At 41.3% G+C, this 27,500-nt stretch overlaps 1 protein-coding gene across 1 annotated transcript; it reads right to left on the reverse strand.

Moving 5' to 3' along the window:
• Positions 1-13,426: 13,426 nt before the first annotated feature.
• Positions 13,427-24,329, reverse strand: snrnp27 (small nuclear ribonucleoprotein 27 (U4/U6.U5)). The gene is made up of 6 exons (XM_072665078.1): positions 24,191-24,329; positions 22,140-22,260; positions 19,028-19,140; positions 18,473-18,552; positions 15,444-15,508; positions 13,427-13,723 (listed from the first exon to the last, which is right to left on the reverse strand). The coding sequence occupies exons 1-6, from the start codon at positions 24,225-24,227 to the stop codon at positions 13,669-13,671; spliced, it is 471 nt and encodes a 156-aa protein (XP_072521179.1). The 5' UTR covers positions 24,228-24,329; the 3' UTR covers positions 13,427-13,668.
• Positions 24,330-27,500: the final 3,171 nt, after the last annotated feature.

Below are 27,500 nucleotides of genomic sequence, written 5' to 3' on the forward strand. Positions count from 1 at the left end.
TACTGCCAATAGAATAGGACTCTCTGGAGCAGATAAACCAACATAAACCTATTGCCACCATGCTGCCTAATAATGCCAGGCGAGGGGCTGGAGGGGTATAAAGCCCCCCCTAGCACTGAACTGCATTCTCTGGAATGATGGTGGTGGAGCTCCATCCAGTACGTTCAGAATGAGTTGTGGAGTTGGGGATGATGAGGTGGGATGGTGATCATCTATCCAACATTTGACCTTACTAACGCTCTTGTCGGGGAATGCAATCAAATCCTCACAGCAGTGCTTCGTCAAAATCTAGCAGAAAGGCTTCTTCTCTGGACAGCAGAGACAGTTACTCCAACAAAAGCAGGATCAACTCTTTAATACCCTTGATTTCAGAAGAAACAATGAGGCAATGAGCAGGTGTCCCAATACTTTTGTCCATATAGTGTAACTGCTCCACCACAATTGATCCCAACATGAGAACTGCATGCCAACTGTTAAACATGGGGGTGGCGGTCTCATTGTTTCATGGTTATCCATATTCATAGAGGATGCTTTGCTGCCCTGGGTCCAAAACCAATGGCCTTAATAAGCAAGCTATGAATTCTGGACTGTAAGCCAACGTTAAGTGGGTCACATGCAGCGAGATGACATCCCTAAGCGTGCAAGTAAGCCTCCAAAGCCAAAGTCCAGACCGTTACCCAACAGGGTAGCCAATATGTCATGGAAGAAGCTTAAAAAAAAAAAAGAACTTAAAGTATTAGTACCAATAAGTATTGGTCAGTGGCCGTCGAGCTGTAAAACGAGTCCAACCTGGCAACCTTCCACTATGAAAAGATGCATTTGTGGGCAGAGCATCGACAGGTCAACATATTTTTCAGTCTGAAAGGCAAACGTACCCCTTGCTTTATTTCCGAAGTCCAAAAAACACAGTTCCTCAGAGCGCAGGCCTGGGATTTCAGCAATTCTGGAAGAAACCAAAGACCAAATCCAACACAGGACGTTCATCATTTCCCCCCTGAGCTTCCAGTGCCTACACTGTAAAAGCTACGTCCCTTAAAATAGCATAGTCCTTCCTTCCAGCTATTTATTACCTGTGAATACTCCATTCAGCCTCACCAGAGCGGCTTCAGATGATGCTCCTCTAATTAAATGCAGCAACCAAATGCTCTATAATCTAAACACCATGTTCACGGGGAAGGCCCATAATCAGTGAGACGTGATTTACCCCTCCTCCATCAGATCCTGGCCTTTACACTGGTCATCCATCCGTCCATCCGTCCATCGAGGCATGGGCTCCACGAGACCTCCGAAAGCATCTCCCGCAGGCGTTAGCAGCAGATCCTTTAAGGAGCTCTAAGCTGTGAGCATCAGCGAGAGCCTTGGGCGCCCAGGACCCTGTCGCCGGTTCACTGGTGGTCCTTTCTTGGAGCACTCTGCTTACCGGGATTACCCCACAGTGTTCTAACCACTAGGGACAGCCCTAGTGGCGTCTCCAGCCTTAGTGGTATCCTAGTGGTAAAAGTGCTTCACTGCCACTGTTTGCTGATAACGCTCATTTACAGCATTCCAGTTGAGGAAACAGAGCACTGCAAAAAACACATCGGATCGGATCGGAAGTGGATCCGGCTTCATAAGGCTGATGGCGATCCAATAAATCGAGCTCGGACCAGACCAGGACATCCCCACTGGAAAATACTGGAAGGCCCTATTTACAGGGGAGCATCCGTTTGTTTTGAAGGGTGTGGGAACAGCGTGTTACTATCTGCAGCTATAGAACGGTACATACTGTCTGTGTGTGTGGGTGTGTGTATGAGTGCGTGTGTGTGTGTGTGTATTTGTGTGTGTGTGTGTATACAGGAAAAGGGTTACTGGGGAAGCGTCATGTGCGCAATGGTGGAGCTGGAGGACTACACTGGTTGCTCCAATCTGGCTGTGGTTCAGAACAGAGGGGGAGGGAAGAAGAGGAACGGAGTGTGCACGTACACACACACACACGTATACACACACACACACACACACACACTTACACGTGTATACACACACACACACACACACACACACACACACACACACACACACACACACACACACACCCTTCCCCCACAAGTCATCAGGAAACGTAACCAGCCAGAGAAAAGGGGAGGACACACTCCGAGAGCGAGTGAGAGAAGACAGGGTAAGAGGTTAACGTGTCCTCACACACTTAACACACACTCACCTTCACCGTTATCACCTCAAAACCTCTTTTTAATTATTTATTTATATATATATATTCTAATATGAACAGTACGACTGAAAACACCAGCTGCTTTAACCGGACCAATAAATAGAAACGGTCCAAAATGGCCTGGAATTCAATCTATTCTCTCTTGCTATGAGCGTGACGGGGTGGTGAGTGGGTGTATTTTGCTCGTTAACGTAGTGCTCCTTAACGAAGCACAATCGCAATCAATCACCAGATCTGGTATACGTATCTGATTGGACTTCATGCGTCATGAGCGGTGCTGGAGCCCCAAATCCTTACAGGACAGTGTGTTCACTTGTCGGCTATCTTTGCAAAGCCGCCGGGCAGCTTCCAGTTTCCAGTACCACAAGACCAGGTTCCTTTATCTATGAACGAGGAGAGTCTGATTTAAATCAGACTAAAAAGTGCAGGTGTGACAAGAACCAAACTGATGACTGGCTCAGAACATGTCCAGAACATCAGGCGGGTCTTGTGGGTTGTTCCCGTCGGTACCCACCAAAAGCACTCCAAGCAAGGACAGCCAGAGAACCCGGGGACAGGGTCATGGGTGCCCATTCATTGGGGAAACCCCACCTCACAACTTACAGGACTTCGAGAATCTGCTGCTAACGTCTGAAGCCGTCCAGATACCACCATTGTGGTCCACTGTGGAGTCCATGCCTCAAACAGTCAGAGCTGTTATGGTGGAACAAGGGGTACCTCCTCAATATTAGGCAGGTGGTACTAATGTTATGGCTGAATGGTGTACCGAGCAAATGGACAGCATAACAGTGGTATGGTCTGGTGTTTCCCGTATTTCTGGCCTTACCATCAAACCAAAGGAATATCAGCCCATTCATTTATACCATGTGGACTATTTCCGTCACATACGTCAGTCTAAAGCCCCTAGTATCAGAACCAACCTGGTTAATTCCACGGGTTTATGATAATGAGACGTCGGTGAATGCTTAGATACAGATAAAAAGGGGAATCCAATAAATATGCCAGATAGGGGCCCTTTAAACGTGTTCCCGTATTGTCTCGCACCGCTTCCTCTTTACTATGATTTATGCGGCTCTACAGCTACGTCCCCGAGCCCTGGAGAAGCACTGAATAATTAACAACGGCTCCTACGTCCACAATACACCGCACAATATCCCCAAAATAACCCACAACCCAAAACAAGCAGGCTAAATAACACCCTGGACGCGTGCCTCGTCCAATTTCACGATCAAGGAACATTAGTAATCTACTACAGGCTTAACACTGATGCACCTGGGTCGGCAGCACTGGCACGCGCTACGCAGGACAAAGCCAATAACGTCCTGACCAAAGCCTGGTCGGTAGGAAATACATAAACCAATCCCTGATCACCTTACAGGCTTTGCTGTGCTAAGGCTTTCAGCACAGGAGGCCTTTTGTAATAACAGCCAGACCGCTCCAGCAGAGACACGCTCAGGCAGGGGAGGCTGCAGTTAAAAGCATGGCTGTTAGGTAATGATGCAGGAGAATATAGGCTAGTTTAGACTCAACTGCAATAGACAGCAGTCTAATGGCCGGGTTCCTGGAGCCAGATGAAGCCTGAGCCTGCTGTAAGAGTCACGACTGGGATCAGAGGAGGAAATGATCATTTTTAACATCATTTCATAAGAATATCCTTTATTTTCTATGACTTAAATGATGTCGGCTATAAAAAATGGTCATTTAGACACTATATGTCCAAAAGTATCCAGACACTGCTAATATTTAGTGTACACCTGACCAAGCCTTGTTTAGAGAGGTATAAACCCACCCACCCGCCAAATATAAAATATATAAATTATTTTAATATAATTATTAAATATAAAATAAATAATATCTGTTATCCCAACACGACGGTCTAATGTGGCTGTATGCAGTCAAATCCTCATCACAGCAATGTTGACCATCTTCTGTAAAGCCTTCCCAGAGGAATATAGGCTACACACTACACGTCCAAATGTTTGTGGACACTCAGCTACTTTAAGCTGCACCCATTAAGCTGACACATCTGTGCAAATGCACACGCGCACACACACACACACACACACACACACACACACACACACACAGCTTGTCTAGTCCCTGTAGAGAAGTACTGCCAATAGAATAGGACTCTCTGGAGCAGATCAACATCATGACCCTACTGGCACCATTCTGCCTTATAATGCCAGGCGTGGGCTATAGAGGGGTATAAAGCCCCCCAGCATTGAGAAGCTGTGGAGCAGTGGAAGAACTGTGTTCTCTGGAATGATGGATGATGGTGGAGCTCCATCCAGTACTTTTGGGATGAGTTGAGGATGTTTGGGATGATGAGGTGGGTGGAATAATCATTTATTCAACATCCTTGTCAAATCCTCACAGCAATGTTCATCCAAAGTTTATAAAGTCTTCTTCTCTAGACAGTAGAGGGTAGACAGTTACTCCAACAAAATCAGGATACACCCTTTTTCTTTTTTTTTTTTTTTGGAATGAACAGGTGTCCCAATACTTTTGGCCATATAGTGTATATACCGTATGTCATTCTAGCAGCTTTATGCACCTCTGTATTGTCTCTTCTCTGAAAACGTGGAGCTCATTATTACCCTTTGGCCAACGAACTGACATGACCCAAGGCCGAACGCAATCGCTATCCAAGCAACCAGCTCTGAATGTATGCTGCTCTGAGACGCGTACAACACTAACGTTTGGTGGGTCAAAGGGGACGTGATGATTGAACTGTCTTTAACAACCATTCCTGAGGACAAGATTGACTGGGCCGATTGATTTGCCTTCAAATGCAAGTAATCCAGACAAATAGGAAGTCTAGTCCAGTTCTAGGCAAAGGTTTAGATGCAGAATCCTTGCTGACCACAGTTAAAGACAAAACATGGCTTAATCTGACAGGCTAAATCAACCCTGGGCTTCGACTACTGTGGATCTGACACGAACGTACCAGAAGAAAGTTTGTGGACACCCCTTCAAAAAAACAAATGCATTCAGCTACTTTAACTTGCATCTATTTCTGATACAGATGTGCAAATGCACACACACAGCTTGTCTAGTCCCTCTAAAGAAGTGCTGCCGATAGAATAGGACTCTCTGGAGCAGATAAACATCATGACCCTATTGGCTCCATGCTGCCTTATGCCAGGCGTGGGCTAGTAGAGGGGTATAAAGCCCCCCAGCATTGAGCTGTGGAGCAGTGAAGGAACGGTGTTCTCTGGAATGATGGATGGGTGGCTGAATTCAATTAAATTCTCACAGCAATGCATGCGAAGCCATCCACCCCCTTCCGACACGCTTTGAGGAAAGCGTCAGGTCCGCAGCTCCACCTCACCAGCTAACAGACACCTATGCCAGCCGACATTACTTAACAGTGATGAGGGAAGAGGACGCCATCTACCCACCCGGAGAGAGCCTGGCCAATTGTGCTCTTCTGGACTCTGGATGCTGATGTCAAAGCAGCATGGCTCGGGATTCGAACTTGCGACCTCCGGGCCGTAGGGGATGGCGCATTAGATCAAATACTTCTGATGAGTTCGGAGTCCTGACCTTACTAACGTTCTTGATGCTGAATACAATCAAATCCTCACAACAATGCTCAAATAGATCTAGTAGAAAGCCTTCTTCTCTGGACAGTAGAGACAGTTACTCCGCCAGAAGCAGGATCAACTCTTTTTAATACCCTTGATTTCAGAGGAAACTATGAATAAGCAGGTGTCCCAATACTTTTGTCCATTTATCGTGTAGGACGGTGCACAGCAATCCTCACCATGAAAACACCCTTAACTGTATAAAACGTGGGGCTATTTATGAATGGCTAGTGCATTTCGAGCGCCAAATTCAAATTCCTAATCTCCTGCTCCAGGAACCTCTCCTCCCGTTATGCGGGCGTATGCACGCACTCGCCCCCGTCTCCCACGAGCCCAACACCGATCCAGAGCACCGTGGTTGTTGCTATGACGACATGTGATCACACAGTGAGAAAATCCTCCCCCATTTCATTTAAGAGGAGGTGTTTAGCCGTTCTTGAGAAGGGTCTGGAAGGTAGGAACGATCAGAGTGGGCTTGAAAAGCAGCAGGGCTAAACGTCTACCGCACTGAGGGAGCCCACACACTCACCTGCGCCACTTCCTGCTCTTAAGCATATGAATAATAAACAGTTTCCCACTGACCACGCCACCTACGGCTGGGTATAAATAGCATCGACCCTGGGTTACCCTTATCAGGATTTCATATCCAGTTATCTCCAGTTACAGACACACACACACACACACACATGCTGACATGCACTACAGCAGTTGCCTTTATGATCCACAATGTGCATCTTAGTGAGGCTGATAGATCCTCTATATCGGTATATTGTGATATTGACAAATTATGATATTACTGGTCAGCTGTAGGTTTAGTCAGATATTGGTTTGGCTTTAATTTTTTTTAATCTGTTCTTCAGTAACATCTATAAATGATTCAGAACATTCTGTTAATTCTTTAATATCTAGTAAAATGATTCAGTATCTACAACAAATGATTCAGTATCTAGTGGATATGATTCAGTACATAATATAAATGATTGGCTCTTAACAAAAAAATATTCAGTGTTTACAATTAATTATTCAGGGTCTAGTGTAAATTATTCGGTCTTTACTAAAAAAAGATCCTGTATCAGTAAATACTGAATCAGTAAATGATTCAGTATAGAATATAAATGATTTGGTCTTAACAAAAATGATTCAGTATTGAGCATCAATGATTTGGTCTTAACAAAAATGATTCAGTCTCCTCACTAAATGATTCAGTATCCATAATAAATGATTCAGTATCTACATTAAAACGATTTAGTATCCAGTATAAAGGATTTGGTCCTTATTATAAATGATTCAGTATCTAGTAGAAATGATCTGGTCTTCACAAAAAACAATTCAGTATCTACATCAAATGATTCAGTATCAAGTATAAATGATTTGGTTTTTACAATAAATGATTCAATATCTTCATTAAATGATTCTGTATCTAGTATAAATGATTTGGTCTTTACAAAAATGATTCAGTATCCACATTTTCTGGTTTACAATGAATGATTCAGTATTTAAAAGAAGTGATTCAGTATCTACTATAAATGATTCAGTATCTACTATAAATGATTAGTAGATAAATGAAGACATCCGTTCAGTACTCTGAAAGAACAGGCTCTATTAACACTACTCTGAACATCATCTGAAACCATGAACAGTGATATATTAGGAAAGTATCCAGCTATCAGCTTTATCTTTGCCCCCCCCCCCACGCTCTTCTTGTGTCTCCTTCCCTGATATTCAGGTTTCCTGATACGTTGGTCACGTCCTGTTCCTAAAAAAACACAAGCTGCCCAAAACACAGTCATGCAAAACCTCCCAAACCGCTCTTACAGCAGCACACAAGCCCTAGAAGCACCACATGAATTAAAGGCTACCAGCGCAGTATGACTAAACTAGTGGCTTGATGAACAGATGGGCCTGAAGAACAGAGAGGTCTGGTAGGAGCAACAGTCCAAAAAAGCAAAAAACACCTCATTAATGCTCGGTGAACGACCCAAACTCACACAGAAGATGAAAATACGCATAATAATGCATTAATATCAACGCTGCTGAACAACCAGCCCCATCCAGATCAAACGCATGCACACGGTCCTCAAGCGCTATTCAGTGGAGGATGGAGGAGACCCAAGGCGTTGAATGATGGTCGAGTAATTAACAAGAGTGGGGGTGGTGTAAGTGTGAGAGCCTGTCGGTACGATCAGAGCCGAGTGTGTGTGTGTGTGTGTGTGTGTGTGTGTGTGTGTGTGTGTGCACTTGTTTTCATACATTTACAGGACAAGGTACGAATGGGAGGTAACACATAAACAGTATACACACACACATATATATAAATGATATATTAATTATTATTTACCAATCAGCCATAACATTAAAACCACTGACAATGGCTGATCTGGTTCCAGCAGCTCCTGTCACGGGGTTGGACCTACATATTAGGCAGCGAGTGAACAGTCTACTGCAAAGACAACCGGTGAAGGGGCGCCAGGGTCATGGGCACCTAGGGGACCCACCTTACAACTTACAGGACATGAATCTGGAGCCTTGTGGAGATCTGGTCAGATCTACTGTGGCGGCATGAGGGGGGACCTACTCAATATTAGGCAGGTGGTGCTAATGTTATGGCTGATGGGTGTACTGTAGTGGGTTTCCGAGTATCGCTATGGTAACAGTAGGCTTCAAATGTACTCAACAGTCTGATGACTGATCTCCGTTTACATGCACGCTACAAGTAATCCGATTCCGAATGACGCGCAGCAGGTCGTGCCACTTGGTGTACACGTTGCCATGACAACTAGCATCACGTGAGTCCGAGAGGAACAGCAGTGCATTCCCTGATTTGGACCCAACCCCTTACGTATTCTCCCAGTCAAGACCGAGGGAAAAGGGCGCCTTTTTTCCGAACTGCCGAACTGGCCGGCGCACAGCAGTACCGACCAGCATCGCACTGGAGTGATGTGAGGGGAAAGTGCCATCGACCCACCCTGGCCGATTATGCTCTCTCCTAGGGCCCTGGCATGACCGGGATTCGAAACAGCGATTCTCTGGTCATAGTGAGCGTGCCTCCTTCCTCTGGACCTCTCGGGGCCTCCTTTAATTACTTTAAATGATGACGATGTACTTCACTTTCCTTACGCTTAGTGGTGCATGAGCTATCCAGCTATCCACTGAAATCACGAAACCAGTACCAGTCCCACCACTGAAAGAATTCACAAATTTATGCAACTTCATGAACGATTATCTCGGCCCAGCAGAACGTCCCACAGCGGGACCCGTCCGCTGATCCCGGCGAGGAATTCTCGGCCCCTTAACCTTTCTTCGGACTGAGAATTCCCTGTTGTGCGAAGTGGACACGTAGCGTGAGCGCGTTTCTGATATAAGTCACTGTATGTCGGACGAGGGCAGTGTGTCGGTGCTGTTTGACAGTTTTAGGGTGTGTGTGAGGAAACACATTGAATATGCTCATGTTTACTAATGTTTACACACTACAGGCTGTGCCAGCTACCCCAAGGGGGCGCTATACCACACTAAAAAGCTACGAAATGCAATGCAGGTTAGTTTTATGGGCAGTTTGTTGCTTTTCCACCCAGTTTTACTGAACTCACACCCAACCGTGAGGTCTAAACCAGGCCTTTTTATATAATGCATGGCTTCAGTGGACTGATAGCATAGTAACAACACAATCCTGGTTTGGTGTGATTAGCATTAGACGGCAGTAAACCATCTAATTTAAAAAAAACAAACAAACATATTCTGAAGTGCTCATCACAGTGACTCAAACATATCCTATATAAATCTAATATTCCACTATATCGATAATCTGAAGTGTATCTGCTAGAGCTTGGGCAGAGCCTTTTCAAGAATTCATTTATGGATTTTGTTCTACTGGGCATCTATTTGTCTTGGCTACGGCCGCACTGGCCGACAGAAATAGAGCCTGGGTGTAAAAACATGCTGACGGAGAGTAGCAGAGAGGAGGAGGAGGTGGTGGTGGTGATAGTGTTGTTGGTGTAGCGCTTATGAAGGGACTGCGGTGAGCTTTTCCGGCCTCAATCCATTGGAAGGGCACAGCTCCCAGATCTCTATCTCTGTGGTGTCTATAGTGTCAAATGGAGGGAAAGGGGTGCCAGGGGTGCCAGGGGTGCCTGGGGACCCCCCCACCCAGTCCCCTCTCCCGTCTTTGGCTGTGCGGCTTGTTATAGACGACCACTTTGCAAAGTATGCTCATGAAAAGACCTGCAGCGGCGTACGGAGGGGCCGGTTTCCATCGAAACTAGGTCACATTTACCTGCTGCTGCAGTTTTTCTTGTTTTTATTTTTCCGCTTGGAGCCGTCCCGGTCTTTATGGCTGGCGAACGGCAACATTGAGGCGTACCCATGTTCGGCTTCTGCGAGAAACATAAGGGGGAACAAAACAAAACAATAAACAAACAGTGGGTTGAGGCTGAGCCTGCAATACACAACATGCAATATGCAATATTAACACTCTGCAATGACAGGGATGCGTCCGGATCCACCTGGATTCAAAGAGAGCCGTGTTTTGGGGCCTATTTTGTGCAAATCTATCGCTTTTGGGTCAATGATGTCATCTGAACTGGAGTAAACCCAGCAGCCAGCCAGCCAAACCACAACAGATAAAGGGGAGGGGGGATGCGCTAGGAAAGCCTGGACCAGGAACAAACAGCAGCACCGGAAAATGGATTTTAATCCCAAACAAAAACACAAGTCCACCCGTATCCTGATGCACAAACACTCTGCTTAAGCATGCAAGGCACTGAGGTACATCCCAGGACAGCATATTATTAGGAACCCCTGCACAGACTGGCCATCCATGCTTTATATATATACACATATAGCCCATGGGTTATTTCTCCAAGCCCCTCGGAGGTGCTAAAGTAGGTTCAAGAGTAGATACTGCTGGATTCTGAAGAGCTTGTGAAGCTTGGTGGACTTTTTCTTGGTGATGATGATGATGATGATGATTATGATAACTGCTGGAAGCAGATGCAGGGGTAGTAGCAGGAGTAGTGCTGCGTGCAGAGCAATGGTGCTGCTGCTGCTGCTGCTGCTGCTGATGGTGGTGGTGTTGGTGGTGCTGTTGGTGTTAATGTCAGATCTCTCTCATTAAAAACAACAACAAGACATCCTCATCATCATCATCATGGCATGCATTTACCTCTCTCTCTTCGATCCAGATACTCAGCAGCCTCGATCAACATCTGCACCATACCGATGGCGGCCATCTTCCACAATAACAAGCCGATATTAAAGAAAATATGACAGTCCAGGTCCCAAATCAGAAAACGAGCAGCGTGCTGTGGTCGTCCCGTGGTCGTCCCGTTTTGCTCTGGGCTGCCCTGGAGGAGAAAAGCAGGCGATCTGGACCGAGAGCCTGCGAAACCTGCACCGTGTCGACGTGCCCTTAGACAGTCAGCCTAGGCTTTCCATGCAAAAGAGCCCTGACGTCCAAAAGGAGTGATCTACCACAAACAAGCAGCTATCTGAAGCCTGGCCTCGTCCCTCTCCTGGTCGCTGCACGCAGCTCGTGCTATCTGCTGCTCCACATTATCGAGCAGGAAACCTGGTTAACGTCGGTTTTGCGTCTCGAGCTGGGTCGCTAGCTAAGATCAGTGCCGAAAAACACACAGAAATACCCTCCAAACCACGGCTGAAGTGCACACACCGTGCAGCATGGGCTCTTTGAGGCTGTTTTCCGAGAGGAACTTGTCAAAACAACGTTGACAGAGCAGCCTGTGTCCGAAAATAACAGGCGCTTACACTCGCACGCTGCACGCAGTAGGGCTCGCGCTGTGGCTTAACGGAGGGCTCGCGCTGTGGCTTAACGGAGGGCTCGCGCTGTGTTTGTTTGTTTATTTATTTATTTCATTAATTAAAAGTTGAATTTAGGTAGAAATCGACACAGTGAGCCCGGTTTCGAGTCGAAATACGGTCCAAAATCAGCCTCTTTCAATAATAACCGCTGAATGGCAGGTAATGGAACGTAGCTAGCTAGCTGTTAGCTGTTTTTTTGCTAAAATAATTAATTAATCGAGTAAAAAAAGCTTCATTTGTAATCTATTTAAGCTGCTTTCGACTTTATCTATTAGCTATAGCTAACTGGCTGCAGCTGCATTATTATTATTATTATTATTGTTGTTGTTGTTGTTGTTGTTGATGATGAGGATGATAAGCAGGGCTCAGAAAGATCGTATAAAACGCCGAGACGGTCACCAGCGGCTGCCTAAAAGCTTATAAGCGACAGAAAAAGAGTCAAGCAAAGATAATCAGCAAAAGCGTAGACGGTGAACTAGCGTCGCTCCCGCAGGCAGCTGGCGAGCGACTGTCATGTTACTGTAACTTCTGTCATGGAAACCGGAGGATCCGCTCTCCTATTGGTTAAAACGGCCGTCCGTCACGGCAAGCTGAAAGACTATTGGTCGGCCTGGAGGCTCCGCGCTGCTATCGTGGCCATTGGATTTCGGTTGTTTTTTTTGTTTTGTTTTTTTTGGTAATATAAAAATATTAATTAAAATAGCATACAAATGTAGAAACGTATTAATAACAAATAAAAATATTAAATTAAATAAATACTACGTCGCGCCTCATCCGCGGCATAGTCGCTCCGGATTGCCCCAAAAAGGCAACACCCACAGAACTCGTTAGCAGCGATTGGTCAAAAAGCCACAACCCTGAAAAAAACCTTGCATGTGATTGGTTGAAAAGAGACGCCCCCTGAAACCACGCCTCCAGCACATGCTGTTTTTGCAGAGCTGCTTGGCTGATGGGAGCTGATGGGGGCTGTTCCCTATAGGAAGCCATGGAACCAATTTAGCTGGAATTAATCATTTAATAATTTTATTATAATTAATTACTTTATTTAATATTTAAGAGCCGAGTTTAGGATTAATATGGAATAGTGTATTTTATTATTATACATTATACATACATTTGATACCCATACATCCGTCATCAAACATATTTAATAAAAAAATAACATACTGCATATATTTATGACTGTGTGTATATATATATATATATATATATATATATATATATATATATATATATATATATATATATATATATATATTATACACACACACACACACACACACACATACATACACCATACTAATTTGCACACTATGGACAAAAGTATTGGGACATCTGCTCCTAAAAGAAAAACAGGACTTTTTCCTGCATTTGTTGGAGTAACTGTCTTGTCTCTACTGTCCTGGAAAGACAGTGGGCCTTCTGCTAGATTTTGGAGGAGCATTGCTGTGAGGATTTAATTGCATTTAGCAACACTAATAAGGTCAGGATGTTGGATGATCACTACCCTACCTCATCCCAAATGCACCCCAACACAGTTCCTCCACTGCTCCACAGCTCCACAGCTCAAAGCCAGGTGGTTTATGTCCCTCCTGCCCACTCCCGGCATTAGGCAGCATGGTGCAGGGCAAGGATTATCTGCTCCAGAGAGTCCTATTCCATTGGCAATACTTCTTCTCTACAGGGACTATGTTGACAATCTGCGTCAGCAATGGGTGCAACCTAAAGTAGTAGCTGAATGCATGCATTAGAAGGGGTGTCCACAAACATTGGACATTTGGACAAAGGTGGTATCTTGTGAAATACAACAACCGTCTTCGTTTTTTCACATATTTTATTTATAGTCGAGAACACACTACAGAATCCAGCAGGCAAACTGCCCAAAGCAGTGGATCAGTGCTAGATATACTGTAAAAAAGAGAAATGGACTAAAAAATGTATGTAATTATTATAATAACAACAACTGTAAGCGTGCACACACAGCAAAACAAAGTTACACAGGGTGAAACCGAAGTCGATGGAACCTTGAGGACGACTCTGTCCTTTATCTGTCCTTTATCAAGCGATGAAGTCCAGAGGTCTGTTGAAGCCACCTTTCCTGTTCATATACTGCCTGTAAAAGAAAATATGATTACATCATTGATCTCCCCTCTGCACCAACATATTACATCATCACCGGCCAATGGGAGGGTTGGTCTCAGAGCTGTGAAGCACCTGCAGCTGTGATTGGCTGCAATAAGCAGGCAGTTGCTACTAACAGTGCAACCAAACAATATGCTCCTGCTCAAAACAGGCAGTGGACGTATGTAAACACCAGCAGAACACACACACACACACACACACACACACACACACACACACACACACACACACACACACACACACACACACACACACACACACACACACACACGCGCGCCCTGGCCATGCAAATCCTCAGACCAGGCTGGATCCTCAGAGATGCACGACTCATGCATTGTATGTGCAGACAGGCTCAGCATACACCAGCCTGAGGCACGGCAGCATGTTTCTGACGGGTGTATGAGCTTCAGGTTGCAAGGCTGGTAACTAATAGTGGGAGCACTGGTTAAAATAACCAATAAAACTAATTAACAAAATTAAAGAACTGAAGATTTCTCAGATTCAGATTTGGACGTACTTTGAAGAACAACATTTCTGACAAGACCAGAAAATACATATTTTAATAATAAATATATGAAATAAATTTGATGTAATTATATTATATAATTACATTATTAAGTCTTGTGCTCTAAAGAAGATGCCAGTTTCCACCAGTTAGGAAAGAAACATGACTAGTTAAACTGACTTTTAATCTTAAAACTATTAATAATAGTTATAATATTAGTATGATTTTGACGAATTAATTATCCAACCATATATTGTAGTTAAATATCGGCACTTCCCCTCCTAAATTTTAACAGGTTGTCATCACATTTACCTCTGCTGGAGTTTTGACTAGGTCAAAGTAATAAGTCGTTACATTAAATATACATATATAAGTATTTGAAATAAATTTGAGAAGCAATTATACATTTAAAAAGATAAATTAATTTAATGAACTGAAAATAATTTCAATTTCAAAATTTTCACATTTAAATAATAATAATAAAAAAAATAAAGCAAACAAGAAATAAAATATGTTATTAAATGCAAGACAAAGACTTGAAAAAAAGAATGGCAATTTCTTTAGAAATAAGTAATTACATTTGACATTTTGAAATCTAGAGAAAATACGTCCATATTAAAACAATACAGTTCTATCCAATGTTTATACTCTCCTGTTCAAATGACATGTTGTTGAATTCCTGGTTAAGTATAAATAAGTAAACGCTTCCAGTACAGTAAACAAAGTTACATTTTATTTAAAATTATATTTAAAAAATAAAAATTATTTATCATTTCTGTTATTTTATTTTATACACAATTTCTATTTACTGGTTGAATTTAACCTACTGGGAAAAAAGTCAAATTTAACATTTTTAATGTTTTAATTTTCCCCTCAATCACTGATTAAATTCACTAAATAAACAGTAGCTCTGTAAATAAATGTTTCTGTGAAGGAAGGAACTTATTAACACTCAGAATAGAAAGTAAGTCATTTTACTAGCAAAGCCCAAAACTTGCTTCATAATACTACAAGCAGTAACTTTCCTTATAATAAGTCAAAAACGACTTAAATTAAATTAAAATTAAATTAAAAGTTTCAGATACGCAGAAGAATAACTGTGGCATTAATGAGTGATCCCACTACTAATCACACTAACCAGCAGAACTGTATTCACTATAAAAACAAAGAGGGGGGGGGGGGGTACCTGTATTTCCTCTTCTGGGTCACATTGATGGCGTGTGCATTTACAGAACCGTCCACTTTCCTGCCCTGTTGAGGAACAAGAGGCACATAAGAAACCACTGCAGGACTTCAACTGATTTACTGTTAGGACATCTAACTTTTACAGAATCCATAGAAATACTCATAAATTCCAACAGGATCTTTATAATGAATGATGAAGATGATGATGATGATGTCAGACACTGTCGCTGTTTGTTAGAGTGTGGATATGATGTGTATGGTGATAGGTGCTGGATGTGTGCACAAGCTGAAGGGGGGAAAAAGTATGAAGTAATTGATAACAGCTACGTATTTTGTCCAATTGCGCCACCAAGTGGTCAGCGGTGGTGTCCTGTGAGCCTTGCTCTTGAGTTAGTAGGACTCGTTTGTGTAAAATATGGGGTTAAATATGCAAAATTATGCAAAAACAGTTTACACAATCTGTGGAATTAAAATGTAGGGGAAAACTGCAGCCTTTCCAAAATTATTCCAGACTTAAATGAACAAGCAGTGAGAAAGGTGACAGTGTAGAAACCAGTCACGCACAGCCAACCAAAAAATCATATTTTGTTAACCAAAAATAATAATCATAATAATAATAATAAAATAATTATATATAATTTTATTTGGTAAACAAAATATGATTTTTTGGTTGGCTTATATATCTATATATACAGTGAGTCCAAGAAGTATTTGATCCCTTGCTGATTTTCTTCGTTGGCCCACTAATAAAGACATGATCATTCTATACTTTTAATGGTAGATGTATTCTTACATGGAGAGACAGAATATTAAAAAGAAAATCCAGAAAATAAATCTAAGGAATATATATTAATTGATTTGTATTTCATGGAGTGAAATAAGTATTTGATCCCTTAGTATTCATTAGCAGTTCTGGCTTTTACAGACCAGTTAGACACTCCCAATCAACTTGTTACCTGACCTGAAGCCACCTGTTCTCACTAATCACTTGTGTGAAAAACACCTGTCCACAGAATCAGACAGATCACACAGATTTCAAGTCTCCAACATGGGTAAAACCAAAGAGCTGTCACAGGACCTCAGAGTCAGAATTGTTGACCTTCACAAAGCTGGAATGGGCTACAAAAAGATTAGTAAGGTGTTGGATGTGAAAGTAACAACTATTGGTGCAATTATCAGAAAGTTTAAAGAGTATAACATGACAATCAACAGACCTCGGCCCGGTGCTCCAAAGAAGATTTCGCCTCGTGGGGTGGCAATGATGCTGAGAACAGTCAGAAATCGTCCTGCAACCACTCGGCAGGAGTTAGCAAATGACCTGAAGGCAGCTGGGACCACAGTTTGCAAGGAAACAATTGGCAACACTTTGCGCAACAATGGATTCACATCCTGCAGTGCCCGAAAGGTACCCCTGCTGAAGAGAGCACATGTGGAGGCGCGCCTCAAGTATGCCAATGATCATTTGAAAGATGAACCAAGTTATTGGGAGAAGGTTTTGTGGTCAGACGAGACCAAAATTGAACTTTTTGGCCTCAACTCCACCCGCCATGTGTGGAGGAAGAAAAATGCTGCCTATGACCCCAAGAACACTGTGCCCACCGTCAAGCATGGAGGTGGAAGCATAATGTTTTGGGGGTGTTTCTCTGCCAAGGGTACAGGGCTACTTCACCGCATCACTGGGAAGATGGATGGAGCCATGTACCGCACAATCCTGAGGGACAACCTCCTCCCCTCTGCCAGGGATCTGAAAATGGGCCGTGGTTGGGTCTTCCAACATGATAACGACCCTAAACATACAGCAAAGGCAACAAAGGATTGGCTCAAGAAAAATCACATTAAGGTCATGGAGTGGCCCAGCCAGTCGCCAGACCTCAATCCGATCGAAAATCTATGGAGGGAGCTGAAGGTCAGAGTTGCCAAGCGACAGCCCACCAACCTTCATGATTTAGAGAGGATCTGCAAAGAAGAGTGGGCCAAAATTCCCCCTGGTGTGTGTGCTAAACTTGTGGTTAACTACAACAAACGTCTCACCGCTGTGCTTGCAAACAAAGGCTTTGCCACTAAGTATTGAGTGTGTTTGGCAAGAGGGATCAAATACTTATTTTCCTCATTGAAATACAAATTAATTAAAATATATTCTTTAAAATTATATTCTGGATTTTTGTCTTGATATTCTGTCTCTCCATGTTAGAATATATCTACCATTAAAAGTGCAGAAGGATAGTGTCTTTATTAGTGGGCAAACAAAGAAAATCAGCAAGGGATCAAATACTTCTTGGACTCACTGTATATATATATATATAAAAATACAAATACTGGCGACATATTTATATTTAGCTCCACTCTCTCAGACTATACCTGTCTCATAAATGCACATATCAGATCATTTCTACAGATCCCTCCTGTCTTTGTATATTCTGTATTTTGTGTATATTTTGTGTGTATTTTGTATTTATTTAATATCATTTTTTATATAACTTTATTTTATTATGTTTAGTATGTATATAGTTTTGTCCTCCTGTAGAGCATCAACCTGAGCCTCAATGCATAAATGTCCTGACATGTTGTGCAGATGACAAATAAACCTGAAACTTGAAACACTACAGACAAAAGACTCCGTCCGTATGCATATCGATATCCATATCTTATGTTTAGCATAAATGAGCCTTCAGTTCTGATTGGCCCAACAAAATGATCTATGACTGTATTCATGGATTGGTTGAATAATGATGTGTCGTGTTTCTAAAGTCTTTCCCCCACAAAAATAATTAAATTAATCAAATCTACACAATTAATCTGAACCACAAATGAATTATTTAAAAGCCCAGATGATCCCCTATAAAAGCAAACATACATACATACATATATACGTATGTGTATAATATAATTCTATATTTATTTTATATAATTTATAAATCATTTAGGGAGCACCAAGTTAGTTTCAACCTATTTTCCATGAAGCCACTTTAAAAGCTTAAGGCTTTTGTACCAATCACAGCAATTCTCTCACTGAGATTTCAGAGCTCTCACCTTTGTGGTGTCAAAAGAACCGAAGCCCATGAGCTTCATCATCTCGATCTCCTCCTCGGTCTTACCCTGCATGTCTTCAGCTGCAACGAGGAGAAAATTCAACAGCATTAGCAACAAAATGAAGATCAGTCGGACGTCAGCAGGACACTTTTTACCAGATTTCAACAGAAAACAATGATCCAACATGCCATGATATTAATAACGCACCCAGTGAGTCCACGACTGGAGTGAAATAAACAACACTGATCAGATTTGATCTGCCTCTGGTAGAAGTCATGGAAAACGAGGACAGGGTGAACTTTCCTTCTGTATCCAGCAGCACAACAGCTGTAGAAACTATTGCGCAGGCACGACATATAGCGAGAACAACTAACAGAGGGCCAGTTGTTCCTTATTTCCATGCAAAATAAGAGTACGCCTGTTTTCAGAACCTGCCTGCCTGCTCACGACCCCTTAAACCTGCGGTTCTTCATGGACGGGATCCGCACAGTCTGGCTAATGATGCCTGGCACGAGGGTGGCCATTCCTCAGACACGAAAAGTAACAAACACCCACCTGATATCTGATGCATCTTTGCAGGTTTTTCCTTCCCTTCCTTTCGGTCTTCATCACGTCTGTCCTTCTGCCTCAGCGGGGACATGGAGGACGAGCGGTGTCGGCGTGGGGATCTGTGTTGAGCAGAGAACACACACAGCTGGAGGGAAGGGTTATTCAACACCCACACAGGAGTCGAGGAGGGTCCGAAGATCTAGGTTCAGTAACAACAACTGGCTTTAATTCACTTAATGAATTTATTATTGACCAGCAGAACTTTAGACTTCATGAGCTTAGAGTGTACTGGGAATCTCAGGCCGATGCAGATGTTTCAGGGCAGTAGTTTAGCATTATTACCTGACCACTCTGCACTGACCACTTCAGATATCGGCCAAATCTGAACATTCAAACCCAGATTGTTTAGAATTTTATATTTATAGTGAAGTAGATTTGCCAAGCTCAGCTTTTTCTATGTTTATTAAACCTCTTAACACTCCAGCCCTTTTGATTATTTTCCGCCTGAAAATTACACACCCAAATTCTGAGGCTCTCTGCTCAAGCCTTATATAACCTAGAGGCAATTTCATCAGGTAATGTTACAGAGAAGCCTTCAGATTTGTAATAGAAAATGTTTCAAAATATTTAAATTAATCTGCAGTGGTCAAAATATGATAAAAACCACAAAAAAGCCTTTACGCCCCCCATTTTTTTAGCTTTTTAATCTTGCGTCACCATGGGTCTACTTTCACCAGGCAAATTTGATTTGAAGGTATTCTAGCTGGAGTAGACTGTGAACAGGCAGCTTCTCCACGTGTCCTTTTGGAGTCTCCAAAGTCCCCCAACCTCTCCAACATGAAGATAGCTCATTTCACTGCAGAAACGTGAGCATGTGTATTATCTGCACTTTTATTTATTTAGTCAGGTTCCAACTCTGCCAAAATCTCTTCAACCCCATAAAATACTTCCCTCTTTGATTTCTTGATCAGTTTTGAAGCAGTTTTTATTGATTATTGTCGTTAAATAAATCAGTGTCGTTTTTCACGGTGTAATTTTTCGCAAGGTGCTGCAGCAGAATACGTATTTGTGAGGAAAGCTTCCTGTTTACCTCTCGCCTAAGAGCACTCCAGCCCTTTTTTCCATTTTTCGACTGAAATTACACACCCAAATCCTGAGGCTTTCTGCTCAAGCTTTATAAAACCTATTTATACCATAATTTAATGAGGTAATATTACAGGGAAACCTTTAAATTTGCAATAGAAAATATTTAAAAATATTAAAATTGATCTGCAGTGGTCAAATTATGATAAAAAACACAAAAAATCTGCATTTTTCTGAATTTCATTTTAAAATCTAGGATTTTAGAGACTAAAAACTGAAGCCTTTATGTCCCCCAAAACCTTTTGCTTTTGAATCTGGGTCTACTTTCACCAGAGTCGATTCCTCTGACTGATTTGAAGGTATTCTAGCTGGAGTAGACTGTGAACAGGCAGCTTCTCCAAGTGTTCTTTTGGAGTCTCCAAAGTGCCCCAACCTCTCCAACATAAATATAGCTCATTTCACTGCAGAAACGTGAGCATGTGTATTATCTGCACTCGATGGCATCATGTTTTACTGTATTTCTTTACCTTCTCTAACAAACTTATGTCATCCACCAGTTTTATTCTGATTTATTTTGTTATTCTAGAGCCAAACCAAGAGCAGTCGCTAGTAAATAAGAGCAAAGGAGGAGGCAGGAGGGTCCAGCTTCACCTTTGCTTGTTTTATTTATTTAGTCAGGTTCCAGTTCAACCCCATAAAATACTTCCCTCTTTGATTTCTCGATTAGTTTTGAAGCAATTTTTATTGATTATTGTTGTCAAATAAATCAGCGTTTTTCGCAGTGTAATTTTCATAATACAATCATTAATTGACGCCTAAACAGTCTACAGACTCGACTGGATTTGTAGCCAGAGTTTGGGCTACGACATTTTAAGAAGTTAAGCCACTAGAGGTCGACCAATCTATTGGTCGGACGATATATCGGGCCGATACGCATGCAACGATTTTAAAGTCAGGCACATCTGCGGGCAGCCCTGTGTTTTTGGTGAAAGATGGGTAGAGTGAGGAAGACTCGGGGGCTGCAATCGAGTTAAAATTGAAGAATATTCTTTTTTTATATTTTATATTTGCTAATGTTTACGTAATCGCCTTCACTAAGAAATGAGGGGTTTGCTGCTGTTATTTGCACTAAAATCTAAGTTTTCATTCACTGATGGTTACTTGAAGACTTGAGGAGGAACTTGAGTGTTTGCAGCACTACTATTATTTATTTATTAGATATTAATTTTTTTATATTTGTCAGTTTAATCGTTTTTTATTTATAAAGACGGTTTACGTCCGTGTTAAACAAAGGATTACGTTCAGAAATATTGTGCATGCACTGTTGTCACCGTTATTAGTGTAATATTCCAGCATGTAAATAAAGTGGAGAGATAGATATCGGCCACCGGCTGACCCTGACCACTAAACATCGGCATCGGTTATAGGAAAAAAAAACACATATCGGTCGATCTCTGAAAGCCACTCTCGACATACTTCTGACCCCCGAATGTTCAAGTACTACTGCTGAAGCCCTTCGATCAGGAGACAAGGTTAACCTTTCTCCCCACATGGACTCTTAACTATCTGCCACTACCATCATTACCACCATTACTCTGACCATCACTGCTATGATTATATTAGTTACTCGATATTATGATTATTATATTAAGATTATGGTGCAGACCTGAGCAGTAGAACAGTCTTATGTGGTGGTTCTGTGATTTTTATCAATAATTAATAAATAGTTCTGATCAGAGGAGGACGGGTCGGGTCCCCTGCGTGAGTCTTGGTTCCACCCAAGGTTTCTTCCTCCAGCTCTGAGGGGGGTTTTTCCTTGCCACTGTGGTCTCTAGCTGCTCACTGAGGGTCTTGGGTTCTTATGTCTTGCTCCATTGGGACAGCCTCAGTTATAAAAAGTGCTACACAATTAAATTAGATTTGATTTAAACTATTTCTATTATTTTGTCTTCACTCCTGGGTAACTTCTATTACTAGACTGTCTGACCTTCCTGTGTGGATCTTAGGAGGACCCTCCTTTCCTTTCTTTCCTCACCTGGACCTCCGGCGGTGCGGTGAGCGTGAGCGGCTCCTCCGTCTGTCCCGGTCTCGGGAACGTGAGCGATCCCGCTCTCTGCGCCTCCGGTCCCTTGACGTCGAGCGAGAGCGGCGTCTCTCTGAAGTGAATTAAACGAAACACAACAAATTAGGCCGTGAGCATAACTCCCAAATTAATGTAGCTGCTGATGCAAAGATCTTTATGCATTTGCATCTAAAATAGGGGTAAAATAAGGTTTTTCTAATCAAACCCTTGGTCAGGATTAAGTGTGTGTCTCAGTTTGCGTGACAGGGTGGTAAATCTAGCTTGTTTTGGTGATAAATAACGTACTGCTGCTTTAAACAGCAATGCGAAAATGTGGAAACGGCATCCGTTTCATTTGCACCCTGTAACTGTAATAAATTTGTCAGAACACCACAAAACAACAAATCATTTAAAAAGTAAATAAAAAAATAGATAAAATAAACAAGCAAACAAAAATAAAATAACCATGGACACCTCGATTATATGGATGTTGATAATATAACTTAATATAACTGCTAGCCTTAAACACGCTTACAAAACAATTTCTAAATACTACAACTAAAACAAACAAAAACAGCAAAAAAAGGTAAAATCACGGTAGCTCAGCACCGCGGTAACCTCGCAGTTTTCTTGTCCGATTCCAGTTTCTGTTAATTTTGTAAACTTATGACTGTCCAATTTGTCAATTAAAATCTTCTTGGCTGATTTTATTTTATTTATTTATTTTACTAATAACATATGACTGGCCAATTCCAATTTTGGTCGTTTAAATTATCTTCGCCAATTCCGTTTTTTTTTTTTTTTTTTTTAAACATATGACTGTCCAATTTTGGTCAAACTTTCTTGACCAATTTTTTTATTTATTTTTTTACTTATGACTGGCCGATTCCAATTTTGTCCAATTGCAATTTCCTTGGCCGATTCAGATTTTCTGGGGGTTTTTGTTTTTGGCTGTTTCCATTTTTCTTGACTGATTTAGATTTTGTTAACATGTGACTGGCAGATTCTGATTTTTTTGGCTGATTCCAATTTTCTTGTCTGATTCTGATTTTTGTAACATAATTTAATTAGTTTTTTTTAACATATAGCTAAATGGCTAATTCTGATTTTGGCAGATTATTATTATTATTATTATTATTATTATTATTATCTTGGCCAATTCCTTTTTTTGTTGTTGTTGTTGTTGTTTTTGGGGTTTTTTTGGACATGTGACTGTACAATTGTAGTCAATTTAAATTTTCTTGACCAATTTTTAAATTTTTTTTTTACATATTCTGGCGATTCCGATTTTAATCAATTCAGTTTTTGGCTGTTTCCATTTTTCTTGACTGATTTAGATTTTGTTAACATGTGACTGGCAGATCCAGATTTTTTTGGCTGATTCTGATTTTGTAACATAATTTAATTAGTTTTTTTTTAACATATAGCTAAATGGCTAATTCTGATTTTGGCAGATTATTATTATTAATATTATTATTATTATTATTATTATCTTGGCCAATTCCTTTTTTTTCATGACTGATCCCGATTTAGGACAATCATATAATTCTTTCTTCCTATGAATGATAAATGACCGTATATGTAATTAATATTAAAAATATTAAATATATACTGTATAAGATTTGTAGGAATTGTAGATTAGGAGATATTAGGATCTTGTAGAGCACTTTTAGGGATTTTATTGATATCTTATCTAAAGCACAGTCGTGTGGTGATCAGTGGCTAAAGCTGCTGCCCTTTCCTAAACACTGACCAGCGGGTCCACTCAGCCAGTTTAACCGCACCCCGGCCCGCTCGGTACCCCGGCCCGCTCGGCACCACGGTCCATATATCGTCCAGGCCCGCTTAGTAAAGGCATCAACGCTAATAACAATAATTTCAACGTTTAAAGGCCGAAAATGTGAAAAAAGGCCGGAAATGTGGAAGAGCTCCAGCCCAGCGCAGCCCAGCGCAGCCCAGCGGAGAGGAAACCGACGGGATTACTCTCAAAATATCTGTAATTAAAGGTACAACTTCATCCAAACCTCGTCGAGGTGGTGTCCGACTCCTGCTTCGCCCCATGATCCGCTTATTCTCGTTTATCTTCAGTTATTTTGGCCTGTTTTTATGAAAACCCGCAGAGCTCTCTAGACTAGTGGTACGCCATTTGAAAACAAGCGCATGTAAAAGGAGCTCGGGTGGAAACAAAGACTTAGCAAATTGTAGTTCCCCCCTAAACTCCCTCCATCGCTCGCTGACGTGTATACTAATTTACATAATTATATAATATGTAAACATAAATTATAATAATAATATAATGATGATAAAAAAAGAAGAAATAATAATATACCTGATTTTATTACCACTAGCAAATACCCCAGATTAGCTGTGCTGTAGTGTGTAACTAATATATATATATATATATATATACACACACACACACACACACACACATTATATGTAATGTATGTAAAGTCTCCTTATTTGAGCAGTACATTTTAATTTCTTTAGCAAAACAAGAATATTAAAATAAATATTAAGAACAATGAATAATATATAATAATAATAATAATAATAATAATAATAAATAAATAGTAATAATAATAATGAAGAAATTATATACCACTAGCAAATACCAGATGAGCTGTGCTGTAGTGTGCAACTATGTATTATATATATATATATATATATATATATATATATATATATATATATATATATATATACTTTAAATGTTTTAGGCTCCTTATCTGAGCAGTACATTTTTATTTCTTAAAGAACTAATACATAAATATTAATAATAATTGATCATAAATATTAATAATAATAGGAAGAAGAAGAAATAATAGTTATAATATACCAGATTTCTTAACAAAACATTTTAAACACTAGCAAATACCAGACGATCTGTGTTAGAGTAGTGCTTAACTCTCTCTCTCTCTCGATATATATATATATATATATACGATTCCGTTACAGAAAGTGGTGGAGGTTCTCCATCACTGTGTTCATCAGTAGAACATCTCCAAAGTTCTCCTCTCTCATGGAGTCTAGTGTTATTTAGAGTTCTCCTCAGATCAACACCTGGTTTGATGGTAAATCAGGGCTTAATGATGGTAAATCAGGTGAGCTGCTGCTGCTGCTGCTGCTGCTGCTGCTGCTGCTGCTGATGGAGGTGAACACATCCTCCACGCTGTGCTGGCTGGACTGGGGGGCGTCCAGGAGAAACCTGGTACACCAATACTGAAGTTTCAGTCACCAAGAAACTGTGAGATGGGGCCTCCATCAGCATCAATGGTTCATCGGTTGTCCCTGGAGCTCTTTTGGTAGGTACTGACCACTGCATACCGGGAACACCCCACAATCGAGCCTGATGGTCTGGAGATGTTCTGACCCAGTCATCGTCTAGAACATCAAAGTGTCTCAGATTTTTACGCTTGCCCATTTTTCCTGCTTCATCACCTTCATCACCTTCAAGAACTGACTGTTCACTCACTGCCTGATATCTCCACCCCTTGACAGGAGCCGCTGGAACCAGATCATCAGTGTTCACTTCAGCTGTCAGTGGTTTTATTGTTATGGCTGATCGCTGTGTAGATGGAGAGCATGAGTGAAAGAGCAAGCTGATCCCAACTCTGATATAATACTGGAATACAGAACAACACAGCTGTCGTTTCTCTGATACTGGTTTTTTTTAACATTTGACTGTCCGATTTTGTCCGATTCCGTTTTTGGCCAAATCAATTTTTATTTTTTTTACATATGACTGGCCTATTTTGATTTTGTCTGATTGCAATTTTCTTGCCGATTCCGATTTCTGTTTTTTCCATATGACTGTCCAATTCCAGTTTTGCTCGATTCCGTTTTTGGCCAAATCCAATTTTCTTGGCCGATTCTGATGTTTTTTACATATAATTCTGATTTTGTCTGATTCAGTTTTTGGCCAATTCCAATTTTCTTCACCGATTGCGATTTCTGACTGGCCGATTTTCCATATGACTGCCTGATTCCAGATTTTGGACGATCAGAATTCTCTTTCTTTCTAAGAATTAAAAATGACAGTACATTTCCTTAATGCTATTAAATATATTTAATATATTATATTATATAGATGTATATAACAGCGCGTTTGAACATTTTTAGGAATTGTAGATTAGGCAGACATTTGAATCTTGTAAAAGACTTTCTATATATTTTATCTATATTTTATCTAAAGCACAGTTGTGTTGTAATCAGTGGCTAAAGCAGAATCGGCCAGTCAGAAATCGGAATCAGACAAAATCTGAATCGGACAAAATCTGAATTGGACAGTCATATGGAAGAAAAGAAACGGAAATCTAAACCGGGCAAGAAAACTGGATTTGGCCAAAAACTGAATCGGGCGACAACAGAATTGGCCAAGATAATTGAAATCAGACAAAATCTGAATCGGACAGTCATATGGAAAAAAATAAAATAAAATTAGCCAAGAAAATTGTAATTGGGCAAAAACAGAATTGGCCAAGATAGTTAAAACTGGACAAAATTGGAATCAGACAGTCATATGGAATAAATCCGGAAATCGTAATCAGCCAAAAACTTAATCGGACAAAATCAGAATCGGCAAGTCACATGTTTAAAAAAAAACGGAAATCAGAATTGGCCAAGAAAATTGGATTTGGATAAAACGGAATCGGACAAAATCAGAACTGGCCAGTCATATGAAAAAAAAAACAGAAATTGGAATCGGGCAAGAAAATTGGAATTGGCCAAAACAGAATTGGCCAAGATAATTGAACCTGAACAAAATTAGAATCGGACAGTCATATTGGGAAAAAAAAATGGAAATCGGAATCGGGCAAGAAAATTGCAATCGGACAAAATCGGAATCGACCAGTTATATGTTAAAAATCGTCCAGGCAAGTTCTACTCTTCAGTACAACCCCCGAGGACAGGAGGGCGCTGTGCGGCCAATTTTGCAATTGGAACAGCAGCGTGGTGCGCAATGCATTCTGGGAAATTTGGATGTGCCAGACCACACAAGTCAGGTCCTGATGCATCCTCCAATCACACGGACTGTATTCACAGGACGTTACACAGGAAGTCACACAAAACACAAGTACAGACTAGAGGGCAGACTGAGAATCGGCCCTGGTGTGTGGGGGGGCTTTCTGTGTTTGTGTCGCTGGCGCCCTCGTGTGGTGTACTAGTGTAATTGCTAGGTGCTCTCTAGGTATGGCTTTTTATGAGCTTCACTGCTCACTCATAGACTAGATCCCTCTAATCTGAGACTCTACTACATACAGAAGTCAGTCTGGAGACCCTAATACTCCACACACTACTGAGTACTCTCAGAAGAGGAGGGTCTTCAGTCTG

Source organism: Salminus brasiliensis, chromosome 20 (genome assembly GCF_030463535.1).
Source record: "Salminus brasiliensis chromosome 20, fSalBra1.hap2, whole genome shotgun sequence".
In the NCBI taxonomy this organism is placed as follows: domain Eukaryota; kingdom Metazoa; phylum Chordata; class Actinopteri; order Characiformes; family Bryconidae; genus Salminus; species Salminus brasiliensis.